The sequence below is a fragment of the Phyllobates terribilis genome, unplaced genomic scaffold (assembly GCF_046119375.1).
Source record: "Phyllobates terribilis strain yellow unplaced genomic scaffold, ASM4611937v1 Scaffold_11__3_contigs__length_659146591, whole genome shotgun sequence".
In the NCBI taxonomy this organism is placed as follows: Eukaryota; Metazoa; Chordata; class Amphibia; order Anura; family Dendrobatidae; genus Phyllobates; species Phyllobates terribilis.
In genome coordinates, this window is record NW_027362771.1 from 29,816,784 (window position 1) to 29,842,293 (window position 25,510).

General features: G+C 44.1%; 1 protein-coding gene across 1 annotated transcript; it reads right to left on the bottom strand.

Annotated features, from left to right (window-relative positions):
- Positions 1 to 261: 261 nt before the first annotated feature.
- Positions 262 to 21,236, bottom strand: NOP16 (NOP16 nucleolar protein). Its single transcript, XM_073651164.1, has 5 exons — positions 21,062 to 21,236; positions 18,875 to 18,983; positions 14,547 to 14,595; positions 12,725 to 12,831; positions 262 to 429 (listed from the first exon to the last, which is right to left on the bottom strand). Exons 1-5 carry the CDS (start codon positions 21,163 to 21,165, stop codon positions 301 to 303), a joined length of 498 nt encoding a protein of 165 aa, XP_073507265.1. The 5' UTR covers positions 21,166 to 21,236; the 3' UTR covers positions 262 to 300.
- Positions 21,237 to 25,510: the final 4,274 nt, after the last annotated feature.

The following is a 25,510-nucleotide window of genomic DNA, read 5'->3' on the forward strand; positions in this document are numbered from 1 at the left end:
ATTCTTAGCACAAACATTGATTAGACAGTGATAAATGTTTGCTAAATCTGGCGTATTTTTAGACTGTTCTTCGGGGTCTGTTACTTCAAATACTTTGGGCTAGAAATTTGCAACATGATATTTTGCACATAAGCACCTCATACCCACTCATTAGATAAGGCTCAGAAAGTGTCTAAAACTTATGAAACACAAGTTTTCTGGCACATTCAGCTTGATAAGTCTCCTCTCCCCACTCTATTCTCTCATTTTTACTTTCTCCAAGTCTTGGCTTTTCCTGTGGGCCATAGACCCATCACGTTGTCATTGTTTTGTTTTCGATGTGATCAGAGCTTGGTAGTCACTAGGGTGATGCCGCCTGTACAGGTCCACTTTACGCTGGATTTGTTTTGGGGTGTCCTGGTAGTAATTTTGCTCATCTCGTGCCATTGCCTGTAAGAAAAGTTGATATTTTTAATTTTTTTAACAAAGCAGTACAAACATAGAAAAACAAAGCCCCAACCTGGAAGGAGGCCAGATTCACAAATTACAAACATTGAGTGAATGACATTGGTAGGAAAGAAATCTCCAGCTTTCATAGAGGCATTTTAGACTACTACAGGGTAACTTATGAATATGCACACACAACTCTGAGAACCAGCATATTACAGATGAGATTTTACAAGAGCTAATCTAGAACTTGGCCAAAATTCTGAGTAAACTTTGCAGCGCTGGGGCATTGACATCCAACAAGAATTCAACCCTCTTAAAAGGCCTCATTCAGACGTCCATGTTTCTCTGCAGTTTTCACACCTAGAACATGTATCACTTAAGCCATGTTCTCATGTGGTTGTTTTCTGCTGCATAGTGGACGTGACGTCATTAAAATGATGACCACTGCATGATTATACAGGGAAAACCTGGTGACCTGTTTCCTTTAAAGATTACACAAGAACTACTTGGCACAATTTGTGTTTGCAGTTTGGAGTTAATGGAGCTCCGGAGCAGGTCTTTGTGGTGCTCTGTTCGCATAGTTCTGGGCTTATATGATAGATCACTGAACCTTCAGTGACCTGACTCCCATTTTAAATATTGCAGTTGCGCAGTTCATATTGTGGTCTTTTTAAAAAAAATTAACTCCAGTAAAATGGTGTCGGCGCCCACCGCTAGATGCTACTGCGCCGCAGCCATTTTGTTGGAGCAAAAAAAATAATAAATTTGACTCCAGTAAAATGGCCGCGTCGCATGAGCAGTAGCATCTATCAGCGGGCGCCGGCACCATTTTGCTAGACTTAAAATTATTTATTTATTTTTTTTAAGAGACCACAATATCAACTGTACAAGCGCAGTATTTAAAATAGGAGGCAGGTCACTGAAGGATCAGCGACCTGTCATTTAAGCCCAGAATGATGACGATGAGGCCAGAGTATCAAAAACAAACAAACAAAAAAAACGCCCTGCCCACAGGCCGCCCGGGGCACGAGCATCTCATCATCTCAAAACTGCAAATGCAGATTAAACAAGAACCACAAGATGCATTTCATTTACCATTCTAATCAATGTAACATCCCTAACCTTAGCACAATCCTGCTGACAGGTTCCCTTTAAACTAGAAGGCCACTTCTAAGTTCAAGTTCTCTGATACACATGGTGCTCGACTGCTGTGTCAGACCCCAGCTCCCCCGCAAATAAGGAAAAATCCCTTATATAAGCCTCATGCACTGTATGCGAATAGCTGTGGTCCAATCCGCTAAGTGTCGCTCCTTTCTCCGCTATAGCTGGCTTTCCAACTTTGATGGACATGGACAACATCTGCTACATCATCCATGTCCATCAAAGTCCACCCAGTGCAGTGTCTCTCGCACCTGTGCAGGCTTACTTCCCTCCGCCCCGACGAGGACTGACACAGAAGTGAAAGCTGCACTGGTTTGTGCTTTCAACTTCATGCCGAAATTCACAGCGCTGGATGGATGACAAAGACATCATCAACGGCCACCAAAGCAAGAGTGCTGGCTATTGCGAGGAGACACAGAACAGACCAAACAACACAGCCTTATAGTCTGTAAATTCGTGCAAGAAACTTTTTTCCCCCCTCTATTTTGTTGACAGTGTCCCAGGAAAAAACGAAAAACCCGAGTCAGTGGTCAACAGGTCTGTGAAAAACACAGAGCATACTGGTACCATCCTAATATTGGCAATTTCTCATTGACTGTTTAGCTTCTTCTAATTCATATTATAGATCCCCCCCCCCCCCTCACATATGAAAAGAAAAAAAAAAAGTGGACTGAAAGATCAATGTGCAGAATCCAATTTTCATCCATTTTCACCATCGGCATAGAATCCGTTTTTCTGACACTCATTGGGAATGAATGAAGTGGATGTGCGCATGCTTCAATCAGTGGAGGCCCAGCAAACAGACAGTGATCACTCCTATTCTTGGCACAAGTCTCAACAGTTCACTACAACATTGCTTGGATGGGCAAAAATTATAATAGTGGCTTAATGCATTTAAGATGGAAAGCACAGTATTAACCCCTTTTCATCATGGCAATTCTCCATTTTTGACCTTTCATTTTTCCTCCCTTTCTTCTAAAAGACATTTTTGGGGGGAGTTGTTGTAGTTTTTAAATGACAGCATTCATTTTGCCCCTCAATGTACTGGAAAATGGTAAAAAAAAATAAATAATAATTCAAGTGTGGTGAAATTGTGCAAAAAACACAATTCCAAATTTTTTTTTTTTTTATGGCGATTATTTTGCAGTAAAAATGACAGTTTTCTCAAGTCATTTACTAAGTCAATACTAAGCTTGCACAGTTTTGGTTACCAATGTATTGCAGTAAATAGTGAGACATTCTCCTATGAAGTCCATGTACTCGCTGCTCTTAAGGACAAAGATGGTGGTGATTGAGGCCTGCAGCAGGCCCCCAGCTGTCAGAACAGCCGATCTGTTTACTGCAATCACGCCACGTGGACGTCGCTCTCACAGATTGACAGCGTCATTTAAGCAGTTGACCTGCAGTGTTCAACTGCTTTTAAATGGCGCTGTCAAGTATGGTGAACGCTTAGCTTTTGAGCCCGCTTCATACACAGGGACCAGACATAAGATATACTATTACGTCTTATAATCGAGAAGGAGTTAAAGGGGTGGTCCACTACTAAAGCTTATACTCACCTCCTATGCCGGTGTTATTCCAGCACTCGCGGTCCAGGGGCTACAGAAGGCAGACACTGTGCCCACCTTCTGTCGAATTGAACATTTAGAGGAAGTCTGGGCTACGGCTGATCTCTGACTTCCTGTTCATGTTCAGTTTGTCCGAAGGCAGAGACAGTGACACTAGCGCTGCTTGGGCACCATGTGTCACAGCAACAACACAGGAGCCCTGGGACCACTGGAGCAGCACCAGATGACAGTATAAGCATTTTTATTTTATCGGGGACAGAAGTAGGGTATGACAAGTTGCCCAAGTAGTGGACAACTTCTTTAAGGTGCCCAAGAGTGCATCTAAGTTCAGATTTGCACGTTCTTCTCGTCTGTTCCGTTTAGAAAGAGCGCATCAAGCAGAACCTTCTTTTTCTTTTCTAAAACCTGACACAAAACGGTATCCAGATGGGCCCTTCTGCTTTCGTTTGCACCAGTAATGGAACAGAAGTTTTGCACACGAATTAAGATTATTTTTTTTAAGTGACACAGGCGACGTTCACATTTCCATTTGTCTAACTTCAGCATTTATATGAGAAAAGTTCAGATGCACGGTAAACTCGTTCTGTACAATAAATCTGCAGCAATCAACAAACCGGTTTAGATATATAATTATTTCAGGTACAAGTCCATTTGACAAAATTTCTGTTTTCTGCTTTAGCTTCCATAGACTATGCCATATGAGGACAAGATTTTTTTTTTCATTTTTAAAGGGGAGACGCATTGAAATTTCGCAGTGTACTATACCGAAAAGAAGAAAAAAAAAATCTTACATCTGTAAACCTAATGTTAATTGTTTTTTGGGTTTTATTTTTACGGACAATTTTTGTATATTTTACTGTTAAAAAAATAAGTCTTTATTTTTAACAAATTTCTTTATCCATGTTTTTCCAGTGATTATAGCTGTATGAGGGCTTATTTTTTTGCATGTCAAGTTTTACATTTTGCTACTAATTTTGGCTTTTTGGTGGTTTTTATTCTACCCTTTGAGCCATGGTGGAAAAAAACTAAAGTACATTTTATAGAAGCAGTGATAGAATCAAATTAAAGCATATTTGCTATTATTTGTACTCCTATGAATCGAAGGTCGGCCTTCATTGAGTACCAAGGTGGCAGGGACAGGTGTTGTTAGCAAGCCCCGGCTGCCTCGGTCAGTGATTGACAATTGCTCCTGTTAGAGGCATGTGGCGGCCATGTAGAATCACTCCGTACACGTGCACCCATCATCTGCCAGTCACGTGCAGTAGAAGATGAGGAGATTATAGATGAAAAACACATGTGAGCAAAGCTTATGGACCCTGCCTCCTTTATCCAGCATGCGTAGTATATCAAGCACTTGGATTAATAGACCAACCACAGGATTGCAAAATATCTAAAGCTCATTACAAACTTCAGAAACTTTTATAGTTACAACATAATGACAATCACCTAGGCTTTCAGATTCTCAGTAGAAACCTATGCAGTCTCACGTGAGTGGGTCCACCAATGCAGGCATTCAGACAAATACCTAGAACACCATGCTGAAATTTGAGCTTTTATTAAGTCCATCTAAAGGGCCATTTAGATGAGCGGCAGTCCCATCGGCTACATACAATAATTGACACTCATTCTCTATTATCAGCTAGTCTTGCTGGGCCTTTAGACTTAAGGCAACGCCAAAGTATATATCCATTAAAGATTCCTCCTTGTTCTTTATCTACTTCCAACCAAAACCACTTGAAAAACGCACAGAGGGTACGCAGCCTAAGGCCCGCACACACAGACTAACGCTGGCTGAATCTGCCGATATTGACGGGTGAGGCCGATGGTCTAATGTGTATGGGAGTGCCGGTCAACTGATAGTCAGGGGAGAAGTCAATTACGCATGTTTGATTTTGAACTGCTGATCACATTGTTCTCCCTGAGATAAGCTGCTGGCCGATATGTCATATCAAAAAGATGGAGGGGGAAAATACAAAGAATGTGGATATATGATCATTAAAATTCATAGGCTTTATTAGATTATTTTAAAATATTGGAAGAGTAAATTTACTCATGCATCCAAAGATGCATATAGGGTAACCATCCTAGTATGGACGGTACCCACTAGTGAATCTGCTTAAATGGTATGCTAGATTAATTTGGAATGCTGTAGCCCCATCCCTTAAATCATTAGGCTATAGCTGTATATTATACATTGCCCCTTTGACAGATATGTGCATTAATAGTCATGGTGAATAGTCTCTGCGACCTGACTTTCAAATAAATTATCCTGTTAGATTTCTATCCTCACCCCCGGTACATGTGTGTGTGTACAAATGGAGTGCTCAGTGTTATTATCGTGACGGATTTATGCAGCGTAATTCACTACTGCATATATCCTATGTCAGCCTGCCGGCCGGCACAGCTGATCACCGCTGATAGAGATAAAGGAGAGAGTCTCCTAGCCGCCGAGCATCAGACGATCTATGTTGTAAAAATTTATGTTCACCCCAGCCAAGTGTATAATTATTGCAATTGGGGTGCTCGATATTAGCATGCCGCACCGTGCAGTGTAATTCCACTGCTATATATGCCTTATATCAGCCTGCCTGCCCGCACAGCTGATCGTCACCGGTAAAGAGGTATCTCCCGGCTGCTAAAGGTAAAGCAGTCTGTGCTATTATGGTGTGGAGTACTCCCCACTGCCTGCACACGCGGTCAGCATGCACGGCTCACATGTCTTATCGCTATAACACTCTAGCGGTTTTACTTAGACACACCGTGACGGCCTATACTGTCTTGGGGCTTTTTTATACTTCTTCCTAACATTCCCATTAAACCAGAGTAAAGTCCCTGATGCGCGTTTCGCCGGTATACCAGCTTTTTCTAAGGGCAAAGTCGGCCACAGGTCCCAGATATTTATACCCTCAATCAAGATTGACAGAGAAATCAGCCAATCAAAATGTTACACACAATTAGATAGACGATTTCATATACATATGTCATAATAAATTGTATACACAATGAAACAGAATATCAGTTCTCCTATATAAATTCTTAAACAAACGAATTCTCTATCAATCTTCATACAAATCTCTAATTTCATTGAGAATAATTGCAGCATACCAAGAAAAAGAAACCCAGAGGTTTTTCTCATGATTAAATTGCATATTTATCCTTATCAAATTGACGTCACATATGAGTATTCCCATATAAGATTAATTACATCTAAAACCCCATCAGTATAGTTTAGAGAAGAAAACACGGGGGAAGGAGGGTTTTTTTTGGGGAAAGATGAAAGAAAAGGGGGGGGGGGGGGGATTTTTGGACCCTAATCCCATCTACAAGAATATAAAGTTTGTGACCACAGTTTAACCCTATGGCACAATAGTATGAAATACTTTAATTCCATATTCCCCAGATATGTGCCATCCCGCAAGTACCGGGGGACATACAATATATTATTCTACTCATATCCTCATAAATAAAGTGGACCAATTAGGGGTTACCAGTAATCTTACAGGAAACACCCAAAATTGAAGCTCTCATTCAATCCATATGGATTCACGGAATTACACCTAAAAATCCTCTCACTCTCTTCAGAAGCATGGAATCCAAATCTCCACCCCTACTGTCCAATTTTAACTGGCATATCGCCCAACCCTTAAGATCCTTCCACTGCAACTGATGTTTGTTCTTAAAATGTCTCGCGATTGGTGTTGGCGTAAATAGTTTATTTAGCTCCTGACTCCTTTTCTCATCTCTATCAAAATTAACAATGCTTTGGATGTGTTCCCTTATACGGGTCCTCAAATCCCCTACTGTTTTTCCAATGTATCTAAGTCCACATGTACATTCAAGACAGTAGACCACCCCACTGGTTGTACAGTTAAGGTGGTGAATTATACATTTTTCCCCCAAATGCATCCATAAATGATTTCACTGGGATCAAGATCCGGCATGCCTTGCACATTTTGCATGGAAAAACCGCCGGATCTTTTGTCCTTATTGACACATTGTTTCTCTTGAAATGGTTGGATACTAAAAGGCTTGAAACTGAAGTAGTTTTTCTATATCCAGACGAGGCCCGAGATGTCACACAATTCTTAAGGTCCACATCCGATTGGATAATGTCCCAATGTTTGTTCAATATATCCAGCATTGTTTTCCATTCCTCGTGATATTCTGTGATAAATCTCACGGTATTGTCATCTTCTCTGTTCGTCTTAGGAACCAATAATTCCTTCCTCTCAGTTCTAAGGGCATAATTCCTTTCGAGGAGTCTTATTTTCAATTCTCAAGCCCGTTCTTTAAAACATTCAAAAGTTGAACAGTTACGTCGTAGGCGGAAAAATTCCCCCTTTGGAATTGACCGGATGGTACCAATGGAATGAGCGCTTCCAGCATCTAAGATGCTGTTGGTGGAGGTTTCCTTCCTATACAGGTCAGTTTGAACCACATTGTTTATGTCTCTCTGTATCATTATATCTAAAAAGGGGATCTTTTGCCTATGAAAAGTCAACGTAAGTTAAGTTGAGGGAATTATTTAGAATGTCTATAATTGCTTTTAGTTTTTCTTCCGTGCCCCTCCACATAATTAGCACGTCATCAATATAACGTTTCCATGTCACAATGCAGTTCACATATGGTAACATATTTTCAGCAAAGACTATCTCTTCCTCCCATCATCCTAAATATAGGTTAGCAGAAGTTGGCGCTACGGCCGCACCTATCACGGTACCCCGCGTTTGGAGATAGATGCGGCCGTCAAAAAGAAAAAAAGTTACGTTTCAAAATAAATTTCAAAAGATCCAAAACAAATCTTCTGCGTACAGGATTATATTCTTGATCCTTGCATAAGAAGAATTCCACGGCTTTACAGCCTATCTCTTGGTCTATACTAGTGTAAAGGCTCTCCACATCACAAGTAACAAAAATCTCCCGTTCATCTAATTGGTAGCCTTGTAATTCTTGTAGAACCTGCATAGTGTCTCTGGTATAGGAAGGAAGATCGTATACATATCCCCTTAATTCCTGATCAAGCCATTGATTTGCTTTTTCTGTCAGGTTTCCTATACCAGAGACAATAGGCCTACCCAGTGGATTCTCAAGGTCTTTGTGAACCTTAGGAAGCATGTAGAATGTTGCCACTCTAGGATTCTTAACTAAAAGGAAATCCTTCTCATGTCAGCCTACAACTTTCTCATAAAGAACACAGTAGCGCTCGGCCAAGAGTGTGGGAGTGTTGGGCGAGATGGCCTTTTTACCACATCAGATTTCTATAGTTGTAGTTAAATTTCCCTTAAACCAAGTCATCATGCATATTAAGCCTACTGATAAATTTGCAAGTTTTACAATGGCTTGTGTTTTAAGAAAGAGTTAATAAAGTTTCACTTGTTTTTTGAACATACACAGACTAATGTTGACCTAACCCGCTGATACTGGGATTCAGCTGATTGTCAAATGTGTGTGGGGCATCAGGAGAGATGTTGATCACACGTCCAATTTTGGACTGCCGACCCCATTGTTCTGTCATGTATGGGAGAGCCGACCAAAGCATTGTTACAACAGTATTGCAGTACATAGTGAACTTGCGGTTCTCCTATTAAACTCAGCCCATGGCTACGCTTCACAGAAAGCCTAGCTAAAGTTACAGGGGCCTTCAGCAGGCTTCTGGCTGCCATAGTCACACATCAGTTCCCAGCAATCTGAGGAGTGTTCTGCCATGCTGAATGGGCAAGCAAATCATCAAGATGCGCTGCTGGCAGCTCCCTTGGCAATTGTTGAGCAATGACATCCCAGATGTACTCGACGGGAGACAATTCCAGACACTACAGGGCATGGTAGCACATTTCGGCCACTCACAGTACCACGAGTAAGATGTGGCCTGGCGCTGCCACTGGTTCCACAATTGATCTAGTCTGTACTGCAAGAGAAACTAGACGACACATACCAAGCCCAAGTGTCCACACAAACTAATCAGAAGCTGTCTGCTCAACATTTGACTAGGAGCCAGACATCTAGCTACAGGTAATAGTTTGTCCTTGTGCCAATACTCTCAAAGGCCAATATGGTGCAAAGCAAGTCAATGGAGAGCTATCATCTTTATCAGTTAGTTCCACTTTGTCTTGGATGCAATGGTTGCTGGAGATTGGGCTGGAGACCATGTGGTCCTGGCCATGAAAAGTTCTTCATGAGAGCACATCACATCAGTCCTACTCCGTGGATTATAGTGTGGCATAATGTATGGTAATCGGACCTCTCTAGTCCTCATTCCAGGTACACTACCAGCTCCGTATTACATTGATTAGGACATGGAACCAGTGGTACGGCCATTTCTCCTAAGTGTCCTAGAAGCTAATTTTCAACACTAACACCAGACCACATGTTGCTTGTGCTACTGTGAGGCGCCTGCATGGCCTAAATGTAGTACCATGGCCTTCAGCGTCTCCAGACTTGACTCCCATCACGCACATGAAGGATGACATTGATCGTCAATTGCAAAGGGAGTTGCCAGCAGCAGATCTTAATGATTTACTCAAGTGCATTCAGCGCGGCAGAACATTCCTCGGATATCTGTTAATAATCTCATTGATATCAGTCAAGGTGTGAAAGTACACGAATTTCTCAAATCTGATACATCGAGATTTTTTAACATTTTGTTATTTTTTCACCATTTGCATATGAATAACCTGTCTATCCATCCTCTGATTTCCATCATTGCATGACTTTTTCTTCCTGCTGTTTAAATTTTGGATTGCATATAAACTATAACTAGAAACTACCATATAGCTGTAAAGATATAGTACCTGACAGAGCATAGATACATCCATCACTGGTCATTAACCCCTGTGACCGCCAATACATCTTTTTACTGATCTGAGATATAAGAGACTAGCGTTCCCCGTCAGGTGACTATCCTGTAGCTGTCACCTGTACACTATAGCTGACAACTTGCTGCATCAGCCACGATCAGTGTTGGCACTGACCACGGATGTTTAACCCCTTAGATGCTGCTGTCAATAGTGACTACAGAATCTAAATAGTTAACAGAGTGTGGGGGCTCCCTCTTTAACCCCATCAACACCCTGAGATCTTGATCGCGTGGTCCTGATGTTTCCCATTGCAGTTCATGGCCAAATAACGGCCTTAGAGTCTGCCGGCTATAGCAAAATTTAGGTGGTAAAAAACATTTAATTCTTGTCATCCCATTTTGCATTAATTCCAGAAAAGCACTGGAATGGTTAATGAACTACACTGCTCATAAAAATAAAGGGAACACTCAGATAACACATCCTAGATCTGAATGAATGAAATATTCTCATTGAATACTTTGTTCTGTACAAAACTGAATGTGCTGACAACAAAATCACACAAAAATCATCAATGGAAATCAAATTTATTAACCAATGGAGGCCTGGATTTGGAGTCACCCCCAAAATTAAAGTGGAAAAACACACTACAGGCTGATCCAACTTTCATGTAATGTCCTTAAAACAAGTCAAAATGAGGCTCAGTATTGTGTGTGTGGCCTCCACCTGCCTGTATGACCTTCCTACAACGCCTGGGCGTGCTCCTGATGAGGTTGTGGATGGTCTCCTGTGGGATCTCCTCCCTGACCTGGACTAAAGCATCCGCCAACTCCTGGACAGTCTGTGGTGCAACGTGACGTTGGTGGATGGAGCGAGACATGATGTCCCAGATGTGCTCAATCGGATTCAGGTCTGGGGAACGGGCGAGCCAGTCCATAGCTTCAATGCCTTCATCTTGCAGGAACTACTGACACACTCCAGCCACATGAGGTCTGGCATTGTCCTGCATTAGGAGAACCCAGGGCCAACTGCACCAGCATGTGGTCTCACAAGGGGTCTGAGGATCTCATCTCGGTACCTAATGGCAGTCAGGCTACCTCTGGCGAGCACATGGAGGGCTGTGCGGCCCTCCAAAGAAATGCCACCCCACACCATTACTGACCCACAGCCAAACTAGTCATGCTGAAGGATGTTGCAGGCAGATTGCTCTCCACGGCGTCTCCAGACTCTGTCACGTGCTCAGTGTGAACCTGCTTTCATCTGTGAAGAGCACAGGGCGCCAGTGGCGACTTTGCCAATCCTGGTGTTGTGTGGCAAATGCCAAGCGTCCTGCACGGTGTTGGGCTGTGAGCACAACCCCCATCTGTGGACACAACCCCCATTTGTGGACGTCGGGCCCTCATACCACCGTCATGGAGTCGGTTTCTAACCGTTTGTGCATGCACATTTGTGGCCTGCTGGAGGTCATTTTGCTGGGCTCTGGCAGTGCTCCTCCTGTTCCTCCTTGCACAAAGGCGGAGGTAGCGGTCCTGCTGCTGGGTTGTTGCCCTCCTACGGCCCCCTCCACGTCTCCTGGTAGCGCCTCCAGCCTCTGGACACTACGCTGACAGACACAGCAAACCTTTTTGCCACAGCTCACATTGATGTGCCATCCTGGATGAGCTGCACTACCTGAGCAACTTCTGTGGGTTGTAGAGTCTGTCTCATGCTACCAAAGCACAACCAACATTCAAAAGTGACCAAAACATCAGCCAGAAAGCATTGGTACAGAGATGTGGTCTGTGGTCCCCACCTGCAGAACCACTCCTTTATTGATAATTGCCAACAATTTCCATCTATTATCTATTCCATTTGCACAACAGCATGTGAAATTGATTGTCAATCAGTGTTGCTTCCTAAGTGGACAGTTTGATTTCACAGAAGTTAGATTTACTTGGCGTTATATTCTGTTGTTTAAGTGCTCCCTTTATTTTCTGAGAAGTGTATTTGAAAGCAATTTTGAATACGTTGAGGGGGTGCGGTTTTTAAAATTGTATCACTTTTGGATGGTTTCCAATATATAGGACACCCAAAGTCACTTCAAAACTGAACAGGTCCCTATAAAAATACGTTTTGTAACTTTCCTTGACAAAATGAAAAATTACTGCTACATTTTTAAACCTTCTAAAATGTTAACAAAATAAAGCACCACAACACATTACAAATGGTGCTGATGTAAGGCAGACATGAGGGAAAAGGTATTAATGTTTTTTGTGTGATGTGACTATCTGGATTAAAGGGATAGTCAAAGTTTGAAAATTGCAGATTTTTAAAAAATTGTGTCGAACTTATGTTATTTTTTTATAAATGAAAGCAAAACACATTAACTTAAATTTACCATTAATATAAAGTATCGTGTGTCACAAAAAAAAACAATCTCAAGATTCATAGGATATGTTGAAGCGTTCCAGAGTTATTACCACAAAGTGACACTGGTCAGATTTAAAAAAATAAATAAATTGGTCTGGTCACTAAGGGGTTAAATAACTTACGGAAACTAGGCAGCATCACATTACAGTCAGTGAATGTAATATTACATTTCTGTATGATCTAATGGTTACTGTGGGATTTTATATCACTATAGACAAAATGTCGTTGTGGTGTACAGTGACTAGATGACGAGGTCATTTTACGTCCCATCATATGGGACTGAGCCATACCGACAGTGAGGGGCAAAGGATCCAAGGGATGTAGTTGGAAGACCCAGTTCAATATAGATTCATACAAGCATAATACCTTGTAGTCTTCACCATAATTTTCTACCATGTGGCGAACATAAAAGACCATGTCAGAAGAAATGCCCATTGTTCTTTTGGATGGCAGGCTGGCTGATGCCTTTAGTTCTGAAAGGTAAAGAGTACAAATAAGCTTTCACGGAAACCCAATGTGCTGAGAGTCACACTCAAATTAGCCCTTTACTGTATACTATAAAATGTAGTATCTGGAATCTGTCCACTAGCCGTTCTAATGGCACTGCACTCTGGTGTGAGGAGCAAATGTCCACTTTCATCCTGTATTAGGGAACTGCATTATAAACAAAGAAGAGAGCGTGTCATTATCATGGCATAGACATAGCCTCAAGACATAGTTCTAGACCATGTGTGTCAAACTCTGGCCTGTGGGCCAAATCTGGCCCTCTGGGAGGTTTAATTTGGCCCATGACACACAAACCACCACCCCTATGTGGGGCCCATCATACTGTATGGAGGGCAGTGTGGGGGCCCATCATACTGTATGGAGGGCAGTGTGGGGGCCCATCATACTGTATGGAGGGCAGTGTGGGGGCCCATCATACTGTATGGAGGGCAGTGTGGGGGCCCATCATACTGTATGGAGGGCAGTGTGGGGGCCCATCATACTGTATGGAGGGCAGTGTGGGGGCCCATCATACTGTATGGAGGGCAGTGTGGGGGCCCATCATACTGTATGGAGGGCAGTGTGGGGGCCCATCATACTGTATGGAGGGCAGTGTGGGGGCCCATCATACTGTATGGAGGGCAGTGTGGGGGCCCATCATACTGTATGGAGGGCAGTGTGGGGGCCCATCATACTGTATGGAGGGCAGTGTGGGGGCCCATCATACTGTATGGAGGGCAGTGTGGGGGCCCATCATACTGTATGGAGGGCAGTGTGGGGGCCCATCATACTGTATGGAGGGCAGTGTGGGGGCCCATCATACTGTATGGAGGGCAGTGTGGGGGCCCATCATACTGTATGGAGGGCAGTGTGGGGGCCCATCATACTGTATGGAGGGCAGTGTGGGGGCCCATCATACTGTATGGAGGGCAGTGTGGGGGCCCATCATACTGTATGGAGGGCAGTGTGGGGGCCCATCATACTGTATGGAGGGCAGTGTGGGGGCCCATCATACTGTATGGAGGGCAGTGTGGGGGCCCATCATACTGTATGGAGGGCAGTGTGGGGGCCCATCATACTGTATGGAGGGCAGTGTGGGGGCCCATCATACTGTATGGAGGGCAGTGTGGGGGCCCATCATACTGTATGGAGGGCAGTGTGGGGGCCCATCATACTGTATGGAGGGCAGTGTGGGGGCCCATCATACTGTATGGAGGGCAGTGTGGGGGCCCATCATACTGTATGGAGGGCAGTGTGGGGGCCCATCATACTGTATGGAGGGCAGTGTGGGGGCCCATCATACTGTATGGAGGGCAGTGTGGGGGCCCATCATACTGTATGGAGGGCAGTGTGGGGGCCCATCATACTGTATGGAGGGCAGTGTGGGGGCCCATCATACTGTATGGAGGGCAGTGTGGGGGCCCATCATACTGTATGGAGGGCAGTGTGGGGGCCCATCATACTGTATGGAGGGCAGTGTGGGGGCCCATCATACTGTATGGAGGGCAGTGTGGGGGCCCATCATACTGTATGGAGGGCAGTGTGGGGGCCCATCATACTGTATGGAGGGCAGTGTGGGGGCCCATCATACTGTATGGAGGGCTGTGTGGAATAAAGCATCACATTATTTCTGCCAATCCTGTATGGACACTTGGTAATCTCCTGAAAGTGTCAGGAGCTTCACTTGCTATGAACGTCTTACCTTGAAGGACATACGGCTTTCGGACAAACTTTTGGCCAGTACTTGTGCCCTATGAAGAAAAAAGTACAGTAAAATGATGGGTATATTAGCAGTATTACGATACCTGATGAGTTACTTTACTATTACATAAAACTACAACAACATCTAATCAAGGTAATTATTGAGTCACCAAGATGGCAGATTATCAGAAATCCCAAACTATCAGTCAGATAATACTAAATAAAAAATATGTAGTATTGCTGGGAAAAGTGTCAGCTTATCACACATACACCATTAGGAACCCTCAATCCCATTCATTAGGCACTGCAATCCTTCAGCCTTACACACCAAAGCAGCAGAATTACCAGACCATCATATGCTGTAATAGGATAAGTTCCCATTGACGCTATGGATTTTCGTTGCACAAAGAACACAGCATCTAACAGTTCCAGCAAAGTAGATAGGATTTACAGGACTATTATGCCCACTGTGGTTATTTTTTTAAGCAATGCAAACAGACCTGCAGTGCGTATTTGAAGTCCACAACATGTCAATTTCTCTTAGGGGTAATAAGTTTCATGTGCGGATTTTCCCCATAAAATTGCATTACAGGTAAAAAAAAAAAAAAAAAAAAAAAAAATTCCCAGGTAAAAAAACGCGTATGTGCTTTTAATGCGTTACCGCTGCAGAAATGGACTAAAAACCGTATGTAATCCACACATGACTATCAATTAAAAAAAAATCATTGTGTTTGGTATTTAACAACCAGCAGCAGCATGATGTTAGTTTAAAGAAGTTGTCCACTACTTGGACAACTCCTTTTCATACCCTAAGCTTGGCCCCAATAAAATAAAAGCACTTATACTCACGTCCCATGCTGGCGCGGTTCCCACGGTGTCGACACTCGCTCTCCCCAGCGTCCCCGTGCTGTTGTTGTGACACGTGGCCCAATCAGCTCTGGCGTCACTGTCCCCTCCTCCTGTCGAACTGATCATGAAGAGGAAGTCAGATCAGCCGCAGGCCGGACATCATCTTCATGTTCAGTTTGTCCAAAGGCGGAGACCGTGACGTCAGCGCTGATTGGGTCACGTGTCACAACAACCGCAGGAGAGCCCGGGACCCCGAGGTGGTGAGTATAGGCTTATTTATTTTATCAGGGCCAAACATCTAGTTCAAGAAGGGGTTCCCCTAGTAGTGGACAACCCCTTTAAGGCTGTCACCTCACGATGAGTTTTTGACATTGTGTATTTTCGCTGCACAAAATATGCATTGTCTTACAGTTCCAGAAAAGTGAATTGTTTTTTTGTTTTAACTCAGCATAAACTGACCTGCGGTGCGCGGCAGATTTTCCCATATAATTCCATTAGATGCGGAGAATCCCATGGTAAAAATTGCATTTGTGTTTACGCTGCTGAAATGTACTAAACCCGCATGTAATTTGCACATCAGCTAAATACTTTCTGGTATCAAAATCAAAGCAGCTTTATGTAAAACGTGGCATACCAAAGAAAAACTGCAGCGTCAGGGACATGCATAAAAAAGCGCATTTACAAACACCGTGAAAAAAAATGCAAGTGACTTAATAGGTGCAGAAAATCTACAACATCAAAAACTCAAATACTCATCGTGGGAACATAGCCTTATGGAAATGTGACATTAGTGTCAACCTTTCCTGGGGGTCTTCCTTCCTATTGTCTGTACAGACATTACAGCAGGAAGTGTGCGCTTTATGGCAGATGCAAGGAAGAGGGTCATACTGACACAGGGATGTGAACAAATGTAAGTTTCCAGGAATCAATGCCCTGGCCCCAGAGATCAGTGACTGAGGAGATGCATACAGAACGGTATGTGCATAGTGTTACTATCCTGCTTTATTTACGCCTCTACCAGTATAATAAAGCCGCCATCAATTCCCACAGCTCAGCTGCCAAGTGACCTACGTAAAAGAAGAACTAGTGCCTACTCATGTGACAGGTATGAAAACATCAAGAAGTTTCTCGCTACAATCACAAAAAAAAAATACACATTGCTCAAAACACTCATGTGCTGCACACTGCTCATAAAGCAGTGGTGCTGTGCTCCTACCTAAGCACGCATGTAAAGCAATGTACAGGGTCAATACATAGTCTTCTGGCCAGACTCATTAAGACTGACATTTCAGACGCCATTCATAATGAGGGGCGTGCAGGAATAATATAAGCTGAATTCATTAAGAGGCATACATCACTTAATGAGTTTGGCGCATCTTCTATGTGGCGTGTGTCTGTTTTCCTTGCAGAAATGTTACTCCAGTCAGGGGCTGGAGTAAAATTTCTGGTGTAAGCAACGCCGTCTCTTTTGATGAATTTGGTGGGTGGATGTTGTCACACCACATACCGGCTCATTCACAGCTCCGACCATTGTGCCATGAAAACACCAAAAGTCACAACTGCACGTTGCACACAAGTATCCCAACTTTCAACGTTTTTACGTCAGAATTTGGATGTAAATAGGTTGATGAATTGGTGCCTTTGGAAATAACACCACTCCGCAGTGTGCTTCCGTTTCTTGACCACAGCACATCACACAAGGGTTCAGAGTGATCAGTGGGGGTCTTAGGACCCCATAGTTAAAATGATAATGTGTAGGTTCTCTTTAAAGGGAACTCGTCATGTCAAGAAACTTCTATTAACCTGTGGATACAGGGTTATTCGCGTTCTAAAGCTGTGCGACCGCCACAATGAAAGCCCGGCTACAGAGAGGAAATTGACTTATTTCCTCCCAGAAGCCTCTGGCTTTCAGTTATGCAGGTGTGCTGGCGCGACTTAAAGGGGTGGCCCGAATGCGAAAGTAAACGTTACCTAAATCCCTATCTATTTGATGCCATAATCTAAGCTATTTTTTTTAAATATACTTGCTTTAAAAAAAATTCTCTATCACTCCCTAACTACACTGTCTGGTAGTCTATTTTTACTTCCTGTCTGATAACTATTCGTTTGAGTGTCCCCAGTGCATCCTGGGCTACTCAAAAGAAGCATCAGAGCAGGGGGCAGAAGCGTCAGCCACTGTCACAGCTTCTGCCCCTCCTGAAACGAAGCGTCATCAGTGACGCTCATTTCAGGGGCTGAGCTAGTCCCTGCGCTGTGCACAGTGCCAGCCTCGCTCAGATCTGCAGTACTATGCCGGCAACACAACAGTGATGCAATACCCGGCGTGCAGGAAATCAGTGTCGCCCTCGCAGGTGATGTCACTGGTGTCTGCCGAGTATAGTAACACTGCTGTATTGCCGGAACAATACTGCAGATCTGAATGGACAACAGAGCAGACGCTGTCACTGTGCACATCGAACAATGCACAGCATAGGGACTAGCCCTGCCCCTGAAACGAGTGTCTCTGATTACGCTTCGTTTCAGGGAGGGGATAGAGGCTGTGACAGTAGGTAGGGAATTTTTAAAGTAACTATATAAGAAAATAGCTTAGATGACGACATCAAATAGATGGGGATTTAGATAAAATTTACTTTTGCCTTTGAATCACCCCTTTAAGTAACCATTCAGTACAGTGCAGAGACAGCTGTCAGTCAGTGTCGGGGTGTGGTTGCAGCCACCACTCACTGTATACCCGATGGTTACTGAAGGCACACCTGCATAACTGTAAGCCAGAGGCTTCTGGGAGAGTTAAAGTTAGTTTCCTGCAGATAGCCGGGCTTTCAGTATGGCAGCCGCGCAGTTTTAGAATGCTGTTAACCCTATATCTGCAGGTTTATAGTGTTTGGGACAATGACTAGTTCCCTTTAAGATTTAATAAGACATTCATTAACCTAACCCTAATAACTATCAACTAACTGTTGCAATTTTGATGTTTTCCTCTTATGAGCCAAGTTCACACATTCAGTATCTGTAAGACATAACCAGGAGGGTCATAATACAGAAGTGGTGACGTGTTTCTATTATAGTTTTCCTCTTATTGTGCCACTCCTGATTTTGGCTTACACATACTGATGATAAATACTGACCAAATACTGACCGTGTGAACGTGGCCTAAACAGTCTTGATTTCCACCACCCATCTGATCATTAGCTTCACACACAAATCAGCAAGTAAATATCCATATATCATTCATGACAATCTTGGGAAAAAATAAAACTTGTCAGAGTTCAGTGAAATAAATCGGTGTGCTATAAATCTCCTAACAGTCACTAATATAATACGTCATAAACTCCAGTACAGCTTCATGGATTTTAGAGTGTTTGGGGGAAAAAAAGAATAAGTTGTGACAATCACAAAATACTGTGCAAAGAAACTAAAGTATTCTTGCGTTGATCTGTAAATTCATTTAATAGCTGAGTATCCGCTTCCAGCAATACTTACTGCGTCTTCCCGGATTGGGAGAGTCTTGTTGGGGTCCGCAGCGAGACCCATCTCGGCCAGATTAGTAGCTACAGACCTGCTGTCATCCCAAGCTTTTCTGATTTCCTCACTGGAATGAAGACATGACATCATTAATTCTCACTTGTTCACAGTTTGCACATAGCGCAGGCTATTTACTCACTCAGATACTGAAAACCTGAATACACCAGACAAAGATGTGTTCAGAAGGGCATTACATATAAGATTAATGCAAAGAGCTGGTACTGCTGTACATATCAGGACAGAGCACAGCAACCATGATACAGGTTAGAAGAGGATCTACACTGGCTCCTGCTTCTACTGGGGTGGCAGCCTAGATGGATGCTGGGAGCAAGATTGGGCCTCTCTAAGCTTTGGCTAAGGGAGGCCACTGTTCCCTGACCCTCGTTGTGGCTTTTGGCTTGGAGGATTGGGGGTGGTTTACTAGGGGTCCTTCTGTCGGAAACGGCTACACCCCAGCCTATTGCACTTTTTTACTGGCACTCAGTAACATTTTTAAGCGCACTTCGGTGATAGGGCACAGTATTCGAGGTCTTAAAAACAAACAAAAAGGTTCGAAGAGGACATCATTGGACTGGGGAACAGCACATCACTGAAAGCAGCGGAAGAGAAAGCAGTTGGCCCATGATTGGCTGAATGGAAAAGCACATTTACAGTCACGTGACTGCTGAAACAGTAGCGAGTACACTACACAGTTACTATTCCACATATTAGACTCCCGGCTCAATGTTATACCTGCTTTGGAAAACCCCTTTAAGTAATTACTCTGTCCTGTGCAATTGTACGCAGGAAGTCCAGTACACATTGTGCCAAGCATCTGCCGTATGTAGGGGTCCGGGTATTATAGCAACAATGAACCCCCAGCCACATACTGTTCATCGATAGCCCAAGAGACCAATAGATCAGAGGCGAGAATGGCCAATACACAATAAGAGAGCAAAAAGCCTCATCCTCCATGTATTTGGGCGTAAACACTGAGCAATGATCCATCCCTGCTATTTTTTTTTTATTAGTCACTAATAACCACTAGGACCCTCTTGTTATGGAGGCGCCAGGTCTCAGCTCACCCTATGTACACACCCCTCGTACCATTACATGGACGAGGTATGACAGAGCTATATTCACACGGAATGAAGCGTCTGTAGTACACTGGGAAAGTTCTTGGTGCATGTCATACATAGCCATTCACCCAATGGTAGACAGAATAGTGGAATTCTGGCCTCCACTAGGCTGCTCTACCTTCAGCTTCTGAACTACATAGAGGTATTCCATATAAAAAAGCTGAAACGTGCAACACAGATCTGGTGAATGGGAGTGGATGGGCGATGCTTTCCAGTGTATACAGATGTATATATGGGTGGCAGTCAGCGTAGGGATACGCTCAATCCCGGACAGCTTTGCAACAGTCACTTCTTTCTTCAGTTCATCACTGTCAAGACGTGTTCCTTACTGTCAGTGACTGGAAACATCCAGAAGGGTAAAAACCTGCGCAGGAGTCTGAGTACAAGTGAATGTGGGCAATCACCAGTCTCCAGCACGTTTTACCTGCCGTGATAGTGTGGATAGACTGCAGACATTACTATTCTGCTTCAATTATAACTTAAAGGGTTAAGCCCCACCAAAAAATACAAGATCTTCCCTATCGCCAGGACCCCAGTGATATGGAGATGGGGCTTCAGAACCTAGATTGTTTATGTGTGGCCTCCACTCATTGTCTAGAAGACTGTGGAGCGCAGTGCTGGGCCAGTCCCGTACAATGGATCAGAGGCCAGGCATGCGCAGCACCGCGCAGGTCACAGGATCCAGAGCCCCGCAGAGCTCACTGTACCCAGGAGATTCCCTATACATGGCTAAGCAGCGCCCCCGCCGGCAGCATCTAGTATTACAGCTCAGCTCTATACAACCTGCAGTACCAATCACAGCATGTGGTCAGGGGCGGCGCTGCTTCTCCAGGAATCACGCTCTTTACGGTCTGATTATACAATGTATCTTCCTACATAAGGATGTAACAGAACTTGACCATGGCGGTATGAGGACGAGGACTGCCAGGACCGACAGACTGATCACAGCACTGGAGCGGTGTCCGGACAAGCGGCTCCGGGTGTAAGGCCGCCGGCGGCCAGTATCAGGGGATGTCCCCGTTCTCACCAGGCGATACGTGGCGCTTCCTTCTTCCTCGCCCTGCGCTTCAGCTTCTTTCTGTTCACGCTGTAGTTGAATGTGTTCTTTTTCGTCTTCCTCACTTTTCCCATCTTGCTTCCCTGAAGAGTACCAAGACGCGACACACGTGGTCTGGACGCAAGGCGCACGAATCTGACGTCACCTCAGTGAAGCATTGTGGGGCGTGTAGTTCTCAGGAGCCGAGCGCTTCCGCTAGAGATCTGAGTGATCCCGGCGCGCCCCCCTGAGGCTGTACCCTGCAATGGCACAAGCCACGACTTTTGTCTGTCTTACACGGCCGTACAAGGGCTTGTTTTCACACATACTATTTGGAGGGCTGTGGTGCCGCCATCATAGTATTCGCACAGCTACAGATGCATCTCAGTAAATTAGAATATCATCAAAAAGTAAATTTATTTCAGTTCTTCAATACAAAAAGGGAAACTCATATATTATATAGAGTCATTACAAACAGAGTGATCTATTTCATGTGTTTATTTCTGTTAATGTTGATGATTATGGCTTACAGCCAATGAAAACACAAAAGTCATTATCTCAGTAAATTAGAATACTTTATAACAACAGCTTGAAAAATGTTTTTACTTGGTCGGGGCTCCTTTTGCATCAATTACTGCATCAACGCGGCAATGTGGCATGGAGGCGATCAGCCTGTGGCACTACTGAGGTTTTATGGAAGCCCAGGTTGCTTTGATAGCAGCCTTCAGCTCGTCTGCATTGTTGGGTCTGGTGTCTCTCATCTTCCTCTTGACAATACCACATAGATTCTCTATGGGGTTAAGGTCAGGCGAGTTCGCTGGCCAATCAAGCACAGTGATACTGTTGTTTTTACACCAGGTATTGGTACTTTTGGCAGTGTGGACAGGTGCCAAGTCCTGCTGGAGAATGAAATTTCCATCTCCAAAAAGCTTGTCAGCAGAGGGAAGCATGAAGTGCTCTAAAGTTTCCTGGTAGACGGCTGCGCTGACTTTGGTCTTGATAAAACACAGTGGACCTACACCAGCAGATGACATGGCTCCCCAAACCATCACTGATTGTGGAAACTTCACACTAGACCTCAAGCAGGTTGGATTGTGGCCTCTCCACTCTTCCTCCAGACTCTGGGACCTTGTGGAGTGTGTCAGTGACTGCCTTCTGGACATCTGTCAAGTCAGCAGTCTTCTCCATGATTGTGGAGCCTACTGAAACAGACTAAGGGACCTTTTTAAATGCTTAGGAAGACTTTGCAAGTGTTTTTTGTTAATTATTTTAATTTACTGAGATAATGACTTTTGTGTTTTCATTGGATGTAAGCCATAATCATCAACATTAACAGAAATAAACACTTGAAATAGATCATTCTGTTTGTAATGACTCTATATAATATATGAGTTTCACTTTTTGTATTGAAGAACTAAAATAAATTAACTTTTTGATGATATTCTAATTAAGTGAGATGCACCTGTATGTGCAGATGGAGATGGAGTGATATGTGGGGGCCATCATATTATAAGCAGGGCTATGTGGGGGCCATTATACTATTTGGAGGGATATGTGGGGGCCATCATGCTTCTTTGGGGGGGCATCATACTATTTGGAAGACTATGTGGGGGCCATCATACTATTTGGAGGACTATATGGGGCCATCATGCTTCTTTGTGGGAGCATCAAACTATTTGGAGGGCTATGTGGGGGCCATCATACTATATGCAGGGCTATGTGGGGGCCATTATACTATTTGGAGGGCTATGTGGAGGCCATCATACTATTTGGAGGACTATGTGGCAGCCATCATACTATTTGGAGGACTATGTGGCGGCCATCATACTATTTGGAGGACTATGTGGGGACATCACGCTTCTTTGGGGGGCATCATACTATTTGGAGGACTATGTGGGGCCATTATACTGTTTAGTGGGCAGTGTGGGGACCAATTATAGGATACGATACAATACACTTTATTGTTCCCCAGGGAAATTCCAGTATCACAGCAGCAGAACATAGACATGAATTACAACATAACAATAGAATTTTATAGGTATAATCTCATATATTCCTATTTATGACCGCTCAGTACGATATACAATTAGAAAGCCAATAATACACCAGTCACTTGGAGAATTTCACACTTAGCTAATTGTAGTACATTCCCATAGCATTCGGCACGAATGATTCCTGTATCTTTCCTTCTTACACCTTAGTAGGATTAGACGGTTGCTGAAGGTACTCCTTTGCCTCATGAACAGCTCATATAATGGATGTGCATTATTGCTCATTATTGCCAAACAGTTCTTCTGAATTCTTTTCCCACTACCTCCTCAAAAGTGGCAAGATGGCAGGCAACAGCGGAGCTTGCCTTCTTGATAAGCTTATTTAGCTTATTATCATCAGACACTGCGCACTACTTCCCCAGCATATCGTTGCGAGAAAGATGGCACTGGTCACTATGAACTAGTAGAACATTTCTAACATTTTGCTGCACACACTGAACGACCTTAGTTTCCGTAGAAAGTACAGTTTGCTCATCCCCTTCTTGTACATCTTCTCTGCATGGCACCTCCAATCCAGTTTTCTGTCCAAGTGAACCCCCAAATATTTGTAACTCTCCACCTGCTCAACTTCCTGACCAGCTTGGGGGGCTGCGTGGAGACCAATTATACAGCTTGCAGGGCTGCGTGGGGGCAAATTATACTATTTGGAGGGTTGTGTGGGGGCCATTATACTGTGTGGAGAACCTGATATAATGAGAGCCAAAGCTTCCCCACAAAAAGCACACCGAGACCTTGTGCCCCTTCCCTTGTTGGCAGTATAATTACATCCAGGAGGACCCACTTCACCCTTATTCAGTATTCCTACATCAAGTACAGTCACAACACTGTTGCATCCAGCTTCCAGCAGCCCTCTAACCGGCAATATCATTCTTTCTCTGGCTTATCATATTTACCCCCCCCCCACTCCCAGTGTATGAGCCTTCAGATCTGCTCTTCTGTAAAGGGCTACCCAGAAAAGTCACCACCTGGAAATCTTTCTTCATAGCTGTCAGACCTAGCGCTAATGTACCAAGTTGGCAGACAGGAGCGAGGTTCCTGAGGGAACCCGCTCTAAAGTGAACCTGTCCCCTGCTATTTACCTGCAAATAAAAGGTAAAAGACCTGCAGATGTACAGTACAGACCAAAAGTTTGGACACACCTTCTCATTTAAAGATTTTTCTGTATTTTCATGACTATGAAAATTGTACATTCACACTGAAGGCATCAAAACTATGAATTAACACATGTGGAATTATATACTTAACAAAAAAGTGTGAAATAACTGTAAATATGTCTTATATTCTAGGTTCTTCAAAGTAGCCACCTTTTGCTTTGATGACTGCTTTGCACACTCTTGGCATTCTCTTGACATCAGCTATGTACCTGAGGAAGTGAACGGGACGTCCACGAAACGCGTAGTAATCGTAGCTTTTAGCAATAAACTACAAGATTGTTTAATTATACAATCTCTAGTCAAATTTCTTCACTACGGAGGAGCGCAGATTTTTTCCCGGCACCTACTTCATCCTACTACAGACAACCTTACAAGATCCCTAGGGATTCTGTGCTGGCTGCAGCCCTTCGCTACAAATTCTTACATGAGTTGTGCATTACACAACTTATAAAGGTGAGCACATTTTCTTTTTACCTACTTGGTTGTTGTTGGATAACAGCGCTATTGCGCCCCTATCTTTCTACTTATTTTCAGCATCAAGGTGTAGGGAGGCATGTATCTGGGCAATTATAGCAGCCATTGGGTTCAAGTGTGGCGCCCCTGAGGGTTCAGTCGCCACAGGGGTACTGCACCTCACCCAGAGGTGTGGTGTCTCCTTCTCTCAGGTAAGGAGGGAGTGCTGCCCGGAACCCCAACACCTGCATCCAACACTACACTGCTCCAGGCCGGCTGGAAGGGCAAGATGCAATGTGTTTTCCTGCTGAGCCCTGACCCTGGCTGGAGTGGGGGGAACCAAAGGTAGGGGGAACCAGTAGTGGGTGTGGGTGGAGGAAGTAGTTAGGGGGAGCACTTTGGTAGGAGATATAAATAGGGAAGCCATCTTAGGGTGGTGATTTGAGTAAGTGGAGACAGAGGGAACAGTTCAGAAGAACAGTCTGGGAGCAGAGTCTCAGTAGGAGCTCTGCTCCACAACTAGGGTCTAGTGTCAGAGGCCCAGGAGGGGAGCAGGGAGTAAACTCCGTTCTAAGAAGGGATCCTAGGGGGTACGGCGAGTGCAGGACGGCACCCGTACGCCCCGAATCTGTCAGAAGACAGAGGGAACATAGGCCGCAAGAAGGGGACCGGCCCCTGGCCCAGTCGTATACTTCAAGTCCCGGCTGGAAAAACCGGAGGCTTCTGGCTTATATAGTCAGTTGCCGAAGCCGCATTCTAAACCTCGTGAGGGTCAAGCAGGT

Excerpts from the sequence above, each read along its gene's own strand:
- NOP16 (XM_073651164.1), bottom strand. The coding sequence starts at position 21,165 with ATGGGAAAAGTGAGGAAGACGAAAAAGAACACATTCAACTACAGCGTG. Across the intron at positions 14,596-18,874 it reads TCCCAATCCGGGAAGACGCA|GGCACAAGTACTGGCCAAAA; the intron begins GTAAGTATTGCT and ends TTTTCTTCATAG. Across the intron at positions 430-12,724 it reads ATTATGGTGAAGACTACAAG|GCAATGGCACGAGATGAGCA; the intron begins GTATTATGCTTG and ends CTTTTCTTACAG.